The sequence below is a fragment of the Lissotriton helveticus genome, chromosome 3_1, assembly GCF_964261635.1.
Source record: "Lissotriton helveticus chromosome 3_1, aLisHel1.1, whole genome shotgun sequence".
Taxonomy (NCBI): domain Eukaryota; kingdom Metazoa; phylum Chordata; class Amphibia; order Caudata; family Salamandridae; genus Lissotriton; species Lissotriton helveticus.
This window is the reverse complement of record NC_136061.1, coordinates 349933594-349947413: the sequence shown is the minus strand read 5'-3', so window position 1 is coordinate 349947413 and position 13820 is coordinate 349933594. Positions and strand designations below refer to the sequence as shown.

General features: G+C 42.3%; 1 protein-coding gene across 1 annotated transcript in view; it reads left to right on the top strand.

Moving 5' to 3' along the window:
- The window catches only part of CPD (carboxypeptidase D), a 626198-nt gene extending 615047 nt beyond the window's left edge, over window positions 1–11151 (top strand). Inside the window, exons 20-21 of the mRNA XM_078680013.1 lie at window positions 5599–5698; window positions 6310–11151. Of these exons, the coding sequence (XP_078536139.1) occupies window positions 5599–5698; window positions 6310–6536 (327 nt within the window). The 3' untranslated portion in view covers window positions 6537–11151. The remainder of the gene's footprint in view (window positions 1–5598; window positions 5699–6309) is intronic.
- Window positions 11152–13820: the final 2669 nt, after the last annotated feature.

Genomic DNA, 13820 nt, shown 5'->3' with positions numbered 1-13820 from the left:
GCTGTCAACAGGAAATGCCCACGCTTTGCAAGTCGGCATCCCCACAGAGAGTCGAGCGGGAATGCATTTTCGATCGATTGGTCGAACGACTTCATCTATGCTTTCCCTCCACTTCCTCTGATCCCTCGATTGTTACACAGGATGAGGTTCCAACCTTGTCGCATCATCTTGATCGCACCCAAGTGGCCGAGACGTCCATGGTTCACTGACCTGCTCCTCTTCTCGCAGTCCGATCCGTTGCCACTCCATCCTCTACCGCACCTCCTCACGATGCAGCAGGGACTAATCTGTCATCCGGATCCAGCATAGCTTCAACTCCATGCCTGGAACCTGAGTACAATGAATTTGCACGTTTAACTATTGACAGGGACTGCAGGGAGGTGTTAGCGCGGGCTCGCGCACCCTCCACCATAAAAACGTACCAACTCAAGTGGAAGCGTTTCTGTGTCTGGTGCCGCACCAAGGATTTGGACCCAATGACTGCAAAACCTGAACAAATTTTACCTTTCTTTTTATCCCTGGCAAAATCAGGTCTGTCCCACTCAACTCTTAAAGTGTTTCTGGCGGCGATTTCCCGTTTCCGCCATGATGGTTCCACATCTTTATGTTCTTCAAGGATCATTAAGCAATTTTACAAGGGCCTTTTTAGGATGTTTCCACCTATCCGTCGCCCTCCGCCTGCTTGGCGCTTGAACTTGGTCTTGTCTCAACTACTTCTACCACCATTTGAGCCTATTCACTCGGCAACTCTTAAATTTCTCACGTGGAAAGTTGCTCTCTTACTCGCCTTAACGTCCTCAAGACGTGTCAGTGACATCCAGGCGTTTACCATACAGCCTCCTTTCCTAAAATTCTCCAACGAGGCCGTGACATTACGAACTAATCCTAAGTTCATCCCAAAGGTTCCCAGTGACTTTCATCTCAACGAACCTGTAATTCTGAAGACTTTCTTTCCTGCTCCGCAAACTCCAGCTGAGCGGTCATTGCATTCATTAGATGTGAAACGTTGTCTCAAATTCTACATTCAACGAACTGCACCTATCAGAAAGTCGGATCAATTGTTTGTGGCATATGGTCCAACTTGCAAAGGACAACCTGTTACCAAGCAGACTATAACCAGGTGGATATCCTCTACCATATCCTTCTGCCACCAACGGACTGGAAAGCCCCTTCCTGCTCCAGTTCGAGCTCATTCAACTAGAGCAGTGTCTACTTCGGCTGCCCTTTTTGCGGGGGTACCCTTACGACAGATCTGCAGAGCTGCAACTTGGTCGAGCAGCCATACTTTTACTAAGCACTACTGCCTGCAATCAACAGACGCCGCGGATGCGGCAGTGGGTCAAGCGGTGCTGCGGAATCTTTTCCAATAAAGGTGAGCCTCTGTTGCTACCCGCCTCCAGTCATAAAGGTTTTTTCCTAATTATGTTTTGGTATTTAGTGCATATTGCCATATATATTTACCTTCTTTGCTTGATGTATTACCTTTATGACTCGTGATGTTTTACTGCTTTCTACTCTATTCAAGCATGTGAATCTATGAAAGACACCCCTAATACTGGAGAAGAACTATAGTTACTTACCTGTAAACTGTGGTTCTCCAGTATTGGTGTCTTTCATAGATTCACATGCGACCCTCCCATCCTCCCCTCAGAGGCTCTCTTCTCCTCAGGCACTTTTACTTACTCTGTGCTACGAAAATCTGAGGACTTGGGCTTCTGAGGAGAAGGTTCTAGAGGAGGCTACAGCCTGATTAGCTGGAATGTGATCCAACACATAATGACACTGATATGCTACTAAAGTGAGTTCTCCCTTAGGCTTTTCAATGGGCCTATTATGTTCTATGGTACTTTTAGAATTTACAATTTATTGCACTATATGTATGTATATTTTTATTCGTTATAATTTTCATGTATACATGCATATATGACTGCTATTTTATGTACCGTGGGACTCCCACTTCGACGACGGGGGATATTCAAGCATGTGAATCTATGAAAGACACCAATACTGGAGAACCACAGTTTACAGGTAAGTAACTATAGTTCATAGTTCAACATATCTCCAACCTGTTGGGAAAAAGGTGGTGGCTTACCCTGTTGTAGCTGTAGTGGATCAGATTTACTCACGAGTTTTTCGGTCTGGTTCCTCCTTGGACCTATTCGTCCTTCCGCGGCGCCCGGTATGAGGAGGGTGGGGCGTCAGGTTTCGTTTTTGTACTCCCTTGTAGATCGGTTTCACCTGTGAGTGGTAAAAACAAAGGGAGGGATGCGCGCTAATAGCCGTGTCATTGTCGGCCTGATCGCGCATGCGTAGTGGGAGGGGTGCGCATTATTGCGCATGCGCGAATAGTTAGCGCTGGTACTGAGTCTGTAAGCATGCGCGATGAAGTCGCGCATGCGCGTTGATTCCCATTGAAGTCAAAGTTTTGACTGTGGTGTGGGCAAATCGCGTAATATAGTTCTTCCCTTTTGTCGACGTGAGTGATACGTTTCTATGACACATTAATTCCAACCTCTGCGAACTTCTGCTTCGATTTTCCATGAGCATAGCTGTGTGTATAATGAATACAGTGTTAAGCTATTTGCACCAGTTTTTATTCATATTAATTGCAGTTACTCCAAAGTATAAAATACTGGGTTTAGAGTAGCTTTGGTCAGAGCCTCTAGTTACAGATATTGAGAGGGATTTCTAAGGAAGCTTCCCAACATGGAGCCTTTTCCATTGTACCTTTTCTTCTATGCCTTATAGCAGGAGTCTTAAAACTGGGGGGCGGGCCACCCCAGGGAGGGACCTCAAATGATACCAGATGGGGCACCAGGCTCGGGCCAAAGGAAGCATTATGCTGATAACACTACTTTGTTTTAAGTGGAAATAAGAGTGGCTTTAGCCTGCTCTTTAATGGGCCATCACTAACATCTGTTGTCATTTATATCCTAGCTTGAAGTCTGTGTCAAAAGGAAAGGTACACCAAATATTCTCCAAAACCTCCCGGCCCCCATTTCTAGTAATCAAACTGTAGATACTTTTACATGTTAGTAAGGCCTACCTGACCAGAATAGTATGTTTAACAATCATGTATTTGATTGCAGTTATTTTCTGCTACCGCTTTAAAAATGCAATGTTTAAATAAGTCTAGACCCATTTATAAATGGCCAATTTAATAGAATAATTATTTTTAAAAATTCAGAGGGTAGTCGATTTTTATGTTTTTCTCTTTATTTGGGGGAGGGAGGGTGGCATTAAAAAGTTTGAAGCCCACTGCCTTACAGGATGAGTTGAGTCTGCAAAGTTTGCCTTCAGTCTTAGACACTCAGAAAAGATGGCATGAATGGTTGTTTATAATGCACATACAATTGACAATTCATAGACTGCTTCAACACGCAACAAATGTGACTTACAATAACAGTATAGCACACAAAAACAAGAAGAAAACCTTTAGCTGATAACTGTTTCAACCCAGCATAATGGCCAGGAAGGAACACTCCTCTCCTTAGGGCATTGCTAAAACCTGCACTAATACTCACAGAGGTCACTCAGAGCAAGAGGCAACATCACCACTAGACATCAAGAAACTTGTTATAAATACGTTTGATATGTAGGGATCACATACCATTAGGGTGTTGGTCGACCGCAACAAGAGCATATTGTTTGAACCACTGTGTTGAGGGAGTTTGAGATCATGCACAATTGGCATGGAATTCTGACTAAATCAATGCAAATATGGGTTGATCTGATAGAGACATCTAGTCGCAGATTCCTTACCTGTGAACTTCCCAGGCGTCAGACTGGATCCAGAAGATTTTTCTTGAGCAGTACCCTTGTGTGCCGATAGGTGGCGTCGGTCGACTCTGCGTGATGGTGGAAGCATCTCTATCATGTCGTCTGCGTCAATGTAGGTGTCACCGCGGCCCTCTAACGTCAGTTCTTTTCTCTCTGCGCCACCCAGCGCAGATACTTTAAAGAGAGCTACCCACTGTAAATTTTTGACAGACTTTAAAAAAATATATATTTTGTTGACCTTTTTCGGTGTGTAGGAATTCATTATGACTGAAAAAGCCTTGGAAATCAAACCGTGCAGTGTCTGTCACCACGTCATGTCGGTCACGGATCCCCACCTCGTGTGTCTTTGGTGCCAGAAGTGCGACCATGACACAGTCGTGCTCTGCTCTGACTGCCAGGCCATGGTGCCTAAAGCTTTAAAGGAGCAGTCCCAGCGTCCGGCACCTCGAAGGTCTCCTTGGAGGTCTTGTTCCCTGTTCTGGTTGTGCTTAAGGTTCGAGCACCGCTCCAGAGGCTTCAAGTCTTTGCCCTTCTATTTAAAATCCGCAAAGGGATCAGGTAAGAAGAACCACAGAAGTCAAAGTGTGCTTCGACATCACCCAGGCGGTCATTCGACACAACGGAGGAGTCCCGATGAATGAGGCCTCGTTCTGCGGAACGGGTGCCGGGATCGACTCTGGGTTTCCCTCCCTTTCTGGTACCTGGAGTGACCACACAAAATTAAGAGTTTTATGATGACGTGTGCCATTTTTGGGTGGCCTGGCCCTCCTGGCGCGCCTTCGTTCCAGCAGGTTCATCAGGAGTCCCCCCATTGGGTTTCGTGCCGCCGCTCTGGCCTTGGCACCCATGCCTTCTCATGGATCCATTCCCAGATCTGGACAGGCACAGGTCGCACCTCTTTGACCCTCCATCCGACGCAGACACTTGTGGCGCCAGCCCCATTCTTATCCCTGACGACATGGAACCATCCACCAAGACAGCGACAAGAGCCGACAGAGCCTTTGGCTTCATCAGCATTCTGTCCATCAATTGTTCTTTTTGCATTTGTCACCCCTATTGGGGCAGGTATGCCCGGATGTGGGTCCTGTGCTCTCCATGCCACAGGAGTTAACCACATCGCTGCTTGAGAGTTTCCCCTGCTGTGCTGGACAGCAACGAAAACGGGTGTGGAGCTCGTCATGAGCATGGAAGGGGTTAAGCTAACCTGGCTGATGAGGGGTGATGCCCCGAAACAGGTCCCAGGATGCTTGTTTCCGGTCCAGGGAGGACCTGGCCTGGCAGTTTGGGCTAGACTGGTCCCATGGGTAACAGGGTCAAGACTGATTTGCATATGGCTGGGTCTAAACTGGAATGGCATGGGGAGCAAAAAAACGACGGATTTAGGCCCAGATCTCTGTACTGGGGTGAATGTTTGACATTGATCAGCATTATGTCCATCAATTGTTCTTTTTGCATTACTTGATCAGCAGAATAAATGTCCTGGGCCTGCCAGCTTGAGACATTCGTTTTCTGTATTTGCCTAAATTTTTGTACTTGACTCTGTTCTGTAGAGTACTGAAAGCTATAACTGTGCAAGGTGTTTTGCTTATCTGGTCTCCGAGTTTACATTATATCAAGGATTGACGTGATCTTTCATAATAATTATATACATTTCCAGTTAATTGCATACATCTTTTCTTTTTTCTTCAATATGTCAGTTTGTTGCCATGCTATTAAGTCTGTTTCTTCAATTCTATCCCTTCTTTCCTCTGCACCTTTGTATTGCTCCATTGTAAATTAACCCTCTGTGATCTGAGCCTGCTGTTCTGTCCTTTCCAGGTTCTGGTCCGACACGATGCTGCCAGCTCTGTGGCCATTATCTTTGACCTGGATAACAGGATCTTTGGTCTTCCTCGGGAGCTGGTAGTGACTGTGGCAGGTAAGATGACGTGTTAATAATACATAGGTTTGAAAATCGTATTTTTGAATGGATCTAACGGGGAGCTGAAATCCACTCCCCACCTTCTCGAAGTTGTTTCTTTGTCCATTTTCTCCAATTCTCACGCCCCCCGTTTCTTCATGCTTCCCTACTCCTCTTTGCCTAATTTAAAGTGGCATACGTTCGACTAGCAATGTTTTCAGCTTTCAGGTAATTAAATACATTGACATTTTAGAAGTAGGTTTGCAGAGACTCCGCTAAACCAGATTACGCATATACCACTCTTCAGTGAAATGACAGAACCATTTTTTTTAAATCCCTATGAATCTTCTAGCCAGGATCAGTCTAATGATTGTTTTTTTACTGATGATTTTCTGCTCCTATCCTTTAACTAGCCTCCATTCCAATGTTCCCATCCTACTAACATATTGCCTTATGCACAAGGTTTGCTTTACTCTGATGCTTTATATTGACCTGGACTTAGTACCAATTTTGTGAAGTGGCTCATTTTCTAATAGCCGAAATCCTTGTGTAGCACGTGCTTACTTCAAATATTTTCCATTTATTCATTCTAGTGTTTACTTCTCCCCTGTTTTCTTTCTTGGTTTTAGGGGCCACCATGTCTGCCTTGGTATTGACAGCGTGCATTATTTGGTTTGTCTGCTCCATCAAGTCTGGCAGGCACAAGGATGGCTTTCACAGACTGCGGCAACATCATGACGACTATGAGGATGAGATTCGCATGATGTCCTCTGGCTCCAAGAAATCTCTCCTTGGCAACGAGTTTCAGGATGAGACCGACACAGAAGAAGAGACTCTTTACACAAGCAAACACTGACAATTTTCCTAAGCAGGACTCGCTGGAACAGAAACAAAGTCAAGAGGGATGCATGGACTGGCAGCATCCAGGCATGCACCAGGCTGTGCTGGATCCAAGGCTCTGGACCTCTCACCTTAAGCCTCCTGGTTGCCGCTTTTAATAGCTATGGTTACGCCTGTCCGCTGGAGCCACAGGCCTGTCTCCCCAGCAAAAGCTGCCACCTTTTTCTTGTACTTCGGTCAAAGAGATTGCATTTATACATTCAGAGCTCTACTGAGCCGATAAATAACGTTTGTACATTTGATTGTGAAGGATCAAATTTCTCAACAAATCTGGTGTGTTAGTAGATTAGGTGCTACAGTGTTCTAACACTTTTTAATGATATTTACATGTTTAGTTGGTCAATATCTATCTTTTTATATAAAGTAATACGAGGAAACCATTGGGTATCGTGATGCGATGTCAAATTAGTTGGTAAGTTTCTGAAAGCCTGTTTTGGGTATACTGCATAGAATATAGAATTGTGTTGTAGTGGGTACTGGCTTTGCACTCTTGAATCTGTAGTTTGCAAGTATTGTTGCTGTATTTAAAACCACATCTGTTCCGATATAACTGGAATACATTCTTGGTAGGATGTATTAGAGTTAACTAGTGGCTGGTCTTGCAAAGCTTTTGAAGAAAATCTTGCCAAAAACTTCGGTGTGCCTCTTGCTTTAAGCTGTTTTTCAAAGCTTGCATTCTCGTAATCTGTGCTGTGAAAGTTGCCCATTAGGTGATAGAGATATTGTTACGGGAGGAATGCCTACCTCAAAGGATGAGACAAGGAACATACTGGGGATTTTAGTTTGCTCTCACAGTCTCACTCTGTGCGCTAATACTCTCCAGGAGAGTAGCAAGGTTTTGACTTCTATGTGGCTAGCCTTTTTATGAAAAGTTGTGTCAGTACTTGGGCTTTAGAAGAACTAACATGACTTAAATCTTCACAACTCAGTTATGCAGGTCTTTTGGCCTTAATCCATAGCATCTTGACTGTGGAGAAAGCTGATCCTGCCGAACAGATTCTGAGATTTGCTGATCCAAGGGGGATTTGTGTCTTCAGGATTATATCCCCTTATTTACTATGTCATGAATTGTTTCCCCCCCCCGATTTGTTACCTATGCTAGAAACGTATCTCCTGTGCAAGATGGCCTGAATTTTAGTAATACCACATTGATTCACTGTATCAACAGCGAAACTGTGTTCTCTACAGTGTGTTTAAAACATTGTCAGATCGCCAGAGGCATGTGCTGAAAATGCATGCACTGTTGAGTCCTTGCCAAGCCATGTAGACATTTTTTGCAGGGTTCGTTATAATTCATTGAACATTGTAGACACGCACAGATGCTCGAGCAATAATGTGTCCAGTGACTTGACTAATGGAGACAGCAATTTGATGCAGGTAATCAAAACCGCTGTGGACTAAAATTCACTATTGGAGAGTTGTCACCAGATCAGGCCTTTTGTTTTGAAAATGGAACTCTGTTTCTATCAGGAAAAGCATTTGGGTTGAAATGATCAGAATCCAGCATTTGCCAGCCTAGTCTGGATAATGCATCCTACTCTAGTGCGAAGCGGTCAGTCACTTTACAGAGCAATATTGCTTGCATTTCGATCAAGCTTGTTTCAAAATTCAGTTTCGGGGTTTGTTATTTATGGATGTAATTGTGTTTTGGGAGGGAACATGATAAATGTTGCGAGATATTGAGCCATGAGTTACTCGATTTCTGTACTAACGCCTTATTTAATGTTGTGAATAAGGAGCACAAGAAGAGATTTGAATAGCTGTTTAGAAGGAAGTCTAGAACTAAACTAACCCAACCCAAGATCCAATGTGAAGCCAGAAAATATGGGACCCTGATAGAATATGTATCCAATGTTGCCTAGCTGGAAAAAAAGGAACCCCTCACTCACCGCAGTTAACAGAAGATTATTTTCCTGTCGGAATGAAAAGTGCTTTGATTTTCTCTGCCTTATTTTGTTTTTGCACATGTGCCTGCCAATAAATTTGCATACTTGCATATGTAATATTTATATTGCTTTGACTATGAACTCTGTCCGGACTTTAAAACATTTTGTAAACGTTTGGACTTAGATTTCTGTCAAATTTCCAAATTTTATTTTCTTGATTCCTAACAGTTTTTAAATATCTTGCCAGCAAAATGTTCTGGAACTCGGTAATTAAACAAATTTACATACTCCAGTCCAGCCCCATGCCATTTGAGCTGACACTTTACAAATACATGTCTAGTGGTAGAGATGTGTAGGAATAGAAAGAGACTTAATAGGAATTGGTGTCAGAATTCCATAAATTAGTGATGTGTGTTCGCTTAATACGTCTTGAGTTGAATTGATTAACTGTAAAAGTTAAATTCCATTCACATTTTGTACTTTCTTAAATTGGGTGTCAAGAATGTAGCCTATTTTCCTTCATTGTTACAAAAATGTTTTGTGACAGAGTAGGTTGTTGGGGTAACAGAGAACACAAACTAATACTCTACCACTAGTCCTAATTGCTCCATTTCTGAAATAAGTTGACCCACTAATTACTTGGAACAGTAAAGGAAATTCTCTACTGGAAGAGAGTTCTTTAGATTTAGTCTGAAGGGAACTATTAAGTGCTTTTGGAGAAGAAGTATTTGAAGTAGAAAACGACCCTTGATGTGCTCAAAGCTGACGGGTTGAGAACTAAACTTTTTATAAGTTGTGGTATATGAGAACTGTCAAACAGTTATTTGGGAAATAAACAGATTGTGGCTCATATAAATAACTATATCTACTTTGGGTCCTCTGAATATGCCTCTCCCTCTCAAACTGTATCCATCGGATAGAGAAGCCGGATTGACAAATAGAGGCAATCGGATTGTCAGCCGCTGATATTAATTATATACCGTGAGGCCCAAATATTTAGGTTTTTTTTGTCCATTTTCATGCTTTGAGGGAGTGTAATGCATAATGACAATGCCCCTGCACTCCCAGTTATGACCCATGAGAAACTGTTTTGGGAGTGCCTGGTCTCGCACCACGCACTTTCTGTGGTTGTGTCCTAGACTGGTGAAGCAGTGTGTCTTGGACTACAGGGCAGGGTCCTCGCATAGTTTCCCTCATTGTGATTAGGTGGAGGGCTGTCTATTCGCAGCATTAATTTTTGCACTTTTCATGATGCCCTCAAATGATAAATAGTTGAAATGATGATAGTGCTTTCGGCAACTATTGTAATTTGGGTTACCCTGTTATATGGTCTGTTCACCAATCTATATGCACCCGTTGTAAATTACGGTGTATGATCATTTTGTTCTTTTTTATTAATGCTTCTTTGCATTTTGAATGTTTTAAACGCCAAAAATTTATCTATGTGAAAAGTTTTATGCTGGCTAATGAGCCTTGGTTTTTTTCACGTTACAGACTTAAACATTTGGGTCGGTCGAGTTGTACAGTATACTGCCAGTAGGTCAGAGCTCATATCTAGTCTAGTCTTCCTGCAATAAGTAAATACTATTTCTCCATCTCATTTCACGTCCTGGGACAAGTTTGTGCTGTACGAAGAAACAGTGTATTGTTTTGTCATAAGGGAGATGTTCATCTGATGTTACAAGACCATTTAAAAATTGTTGTGCAATTGGATCTTAGTATAGGGCGCATGCAGTGATTGTTTACAGGTTTTCATCTCTTCTGTTTTTGACGTAGTTGACAGATTTATACATCACAGGAAGGGTTTGTGGGTTGAGGGTGATATTTTTGATATTTTTGTATTTTCAAAAAAGCCTTGATTGATGTTAATCGGACTTTGTGAATGTTATCTGCTGGTCTTTACCTAACTGATGGTGGATTGTATGGAAAACATTTTGTCAGCTATTAATCTACAAAAATAAACGCAAGAGTTTTTGGAGCCATCTAATCTTACATAGCGTTTTAGTCCAACATCTAAACTGAGGTCTCCTCAGCTGAACTGAAACTTCATTTATCTTGACTTGTGTCTACGTTTAATGACAAACACACAAATGTTTTTGTAGCTGTTGGAATTTTACTTCCATGTAGATAACTTTTCTGCCACTTAACCTAATATTTCATCAAACAATTATGCCTGTGTTTTGACATGAATACCAAAATTCTGCATTTGATGTCTCGGTACCAGTGTGAACCAAGGCACACCATCCATTGTCGCCGGCCTCGAAATGTCCCCAGTCACGTCACTTTTTGACGAGACCGTTACCCGACAGTTCAAATTTGCATTTCTTTCCTACTTAAAATGTTACCTTTAACACAGGTGAAAACAGTTTAAATACTTGTAGAAATACATAAATCTAAATTATTATTTGCGTGGATTATTTTTTTTGGGCATACCTCCATTACGTCCATTGTCCAAAAACAATACACGCATTGGTGTTATCTAAATATTTCTGAAGCAGTTTGTTTTCATGCATTGTGCCTTTAGTGGAACATTAACATGGATTTAGAAAAACGTAAGCAGATGATGGAAGCTTGGTCATGAATTGTAATCTATATGCTGTTGACCAGTGAGTGATTTGATATGATTTCAGGATTCTTTTTTGTATTCAGAGATCAAATATTCTGTATATAAAAAAAAGAATTTCACAATGTGTTTTGTCTTTATTGCAATATTGGGGATACTCTAGATCGCAATACACACAGCGCCAGCCCTTATTTTTCAATGGTGCCTATGCAGACCACTGAATGTGTGATAGGAGCATCTGATATTTGTTATCTTCAGTCCTATGCCTCCTCTTTCACCTCAGTTTGGAAACGTCTACAACCACAGATGTGTGAAAAAAGCTCACCCAAAATGTCACTCTAAAAGTGTAAGGGCACAGCTACTACATCATCTCTCAATGTTCGTTACTCTTTCCTCTCCTTTGTCACCAAACATTCCCAGCCAGTTGCTTTGATCAGGGTGGGCAGCTGCCTACACTGTTGCACTTCTTGGTTGGGTTGTCTCCTTTATTTTTGAATGTGCTTTATCTTGTTTGTTTTTCAAAAAATGTTTTTACCCATGAAAACGTAAATGATACTTGTGAGGACTGAACATCCTTTTCTGTGCTTGGCATCTCGTAACACATTTTAATAGTGGAACCTTTTGATTAGTAGTTACATTAGTTTATCTAGTTTCCTTTTTGTCAGATATGTCATAAAATATTCAGGGTAACACTGCATGACAGTGAGGGTATCGAACATTGTGCAAGATAGAAGGCTCCGGAAGGTACCGTTTTTCAAAAGCTGGTTGAGGGTTACAGCCTTCAAATATGATTTATGGTTCCACCTCCATCACGTCAGAGCATACTGTCCAGCCTCAAGACCTTTCAAGAGAGAGAACCGAGAAATAGCAAGCAAATGCATGAAAAATGAAAGCAAGCCAAATACCAGATTTTTGATTACACACTTCCAGTACACCCAAGTCCATCAAAGGGATTGGATGAATGCAATTGATCTATAGAGCACTTGCCTTTATTTCCCATTTGCTTGAAACCATCATATGTTTCTCTGCTTTTTTTTCTCTGTGGTAGGAATGAACCACGATTCGTAAATAGGTTACTTTTTGGCCTAAAATCACCCTCCTTCCAAAAGCATGCTGATGGTGGCGTTACATTTCAGGATGGAGAAATTACCTTCCTTCCATCCTTTTGTAAAGCCCTCTGATATCCTTTGGGATCTTGTTCGCGCTATATAAAACATTATAAATATATAAATAAATCTAATGCCATTTGGACATTAAGCAAATAAGGATGTTTTGTTTTCTTTCCATAAAGAAAGGCAAGATTTTGCTAGTCATCGAACTGTTGGGTCTGGGATTCTAGATCATTCTCAAAGTACTCTTTGGTCCAGTGAAACAACCATTACCTAGATGCCATTTTGGTCATGCAGGAAATAAATGTTTCTGAAATATCACCATATAGTGAATTAGATATTGTCCGTACTAGATTTGAGAATTGTTCTGCATTTTTGTGCCCCAACTGTTTGTCTGCGACCCTTTCAGCAGCAATATTTTTCAAACTGGGATAACAAACTGAATGCCTCTTTGGCATCTTTTCACTTATTTGCATGGTGGTGTGGCTCTAATGACTTAATGAAACAAGTACCTTCCAACCAAATTACCAGTTCAAATAACACTGACATTTCGCCAACTGGATAGGGAGGTCACACTGGTCGGCTCTAAATCCAGAAAATATTTTGAGACGAAATTCCCTTTACCATATCAACATTTTAGGGAAAAGGTTGCTTCCCACAAATTCCATTAATTTCCTTATCAAAAACTCTACAATAGTGCATTGCTCCGAACAGAGGAGGAACCTTTAACACCGGTCAGGAAGGTTCGCAATTTGGGGGGGATGTTTGATGACGACCTCCAGATTGAATCTCAGGCAAGAAAGACTGCCAGTGTTTGCTTTGCCTTAATTCTTATGTTACGGAAAATACTCCCCTTACTACCTAAAGAGGCTCGTTCTCTGGTGGTAAGTAGCATTGTGGGAAGCAGGCTGGATTATTGCAACTCCCTTTACTTGGGGGGACCCTGCCTATATTCTCCAGGGACTGCAAAGAATTCAGTCTGCATCAGCTAAACTGGCTCTTGGTAGGTTACGGAGTTCCTCCTCTACCCTAGCTTTGAGAGAGCTACACTGGCTGCCGATCAGGGAGAGGGTCCATTTTACGACTCTGTGCTTGGTCTTTAGAGCGGTGCATGAGCTAGGTCCCATTCCCCTTCAGGAAAGGTTCACATGGTATCGCCCGACAAGACCGCTCCACTCCTCCAGTGTGTGCCTGTTGACGATTCCCCGGTTTAAACGCTAGAGGTTAGGAGGAAGGGCATTCAGCGTGGCTGGCGCACGTTTATGGAATGAACTCCCTCAGAATCCTAGACAAGCCAACTCCCTGCTAGAGTTCCGTAGGAACTTGAAAACCTGGCTCTTCCCTAAGGCGTAAGCTTTGGCTCCTCTATCCTGTTCTGTTGCGACCTGTTTCATTCTGGTCTAAGCCTGTAGTCTGAAGCGCCAGGATACCCGTAGGGTGACCGTATGCGCTATACAAGTTCCTAATCAAATCAAATGGTCGAGCACTCTTTAAAAGTACAAATCAAACTTTGCTTGATAAACGCAAAAAACTCTCGATTACAGCGCTTTACCTTTTGTATGTGCAAAATCAGAACCAGTTGCTTTCAGGAGAACATTCCAAGAATATCGGTGGGTCCTAAATTACTAGTTTTTGCACGACTTTTCCTGAAAGTGGGGTTGTCTACACATTGATGATTGCCA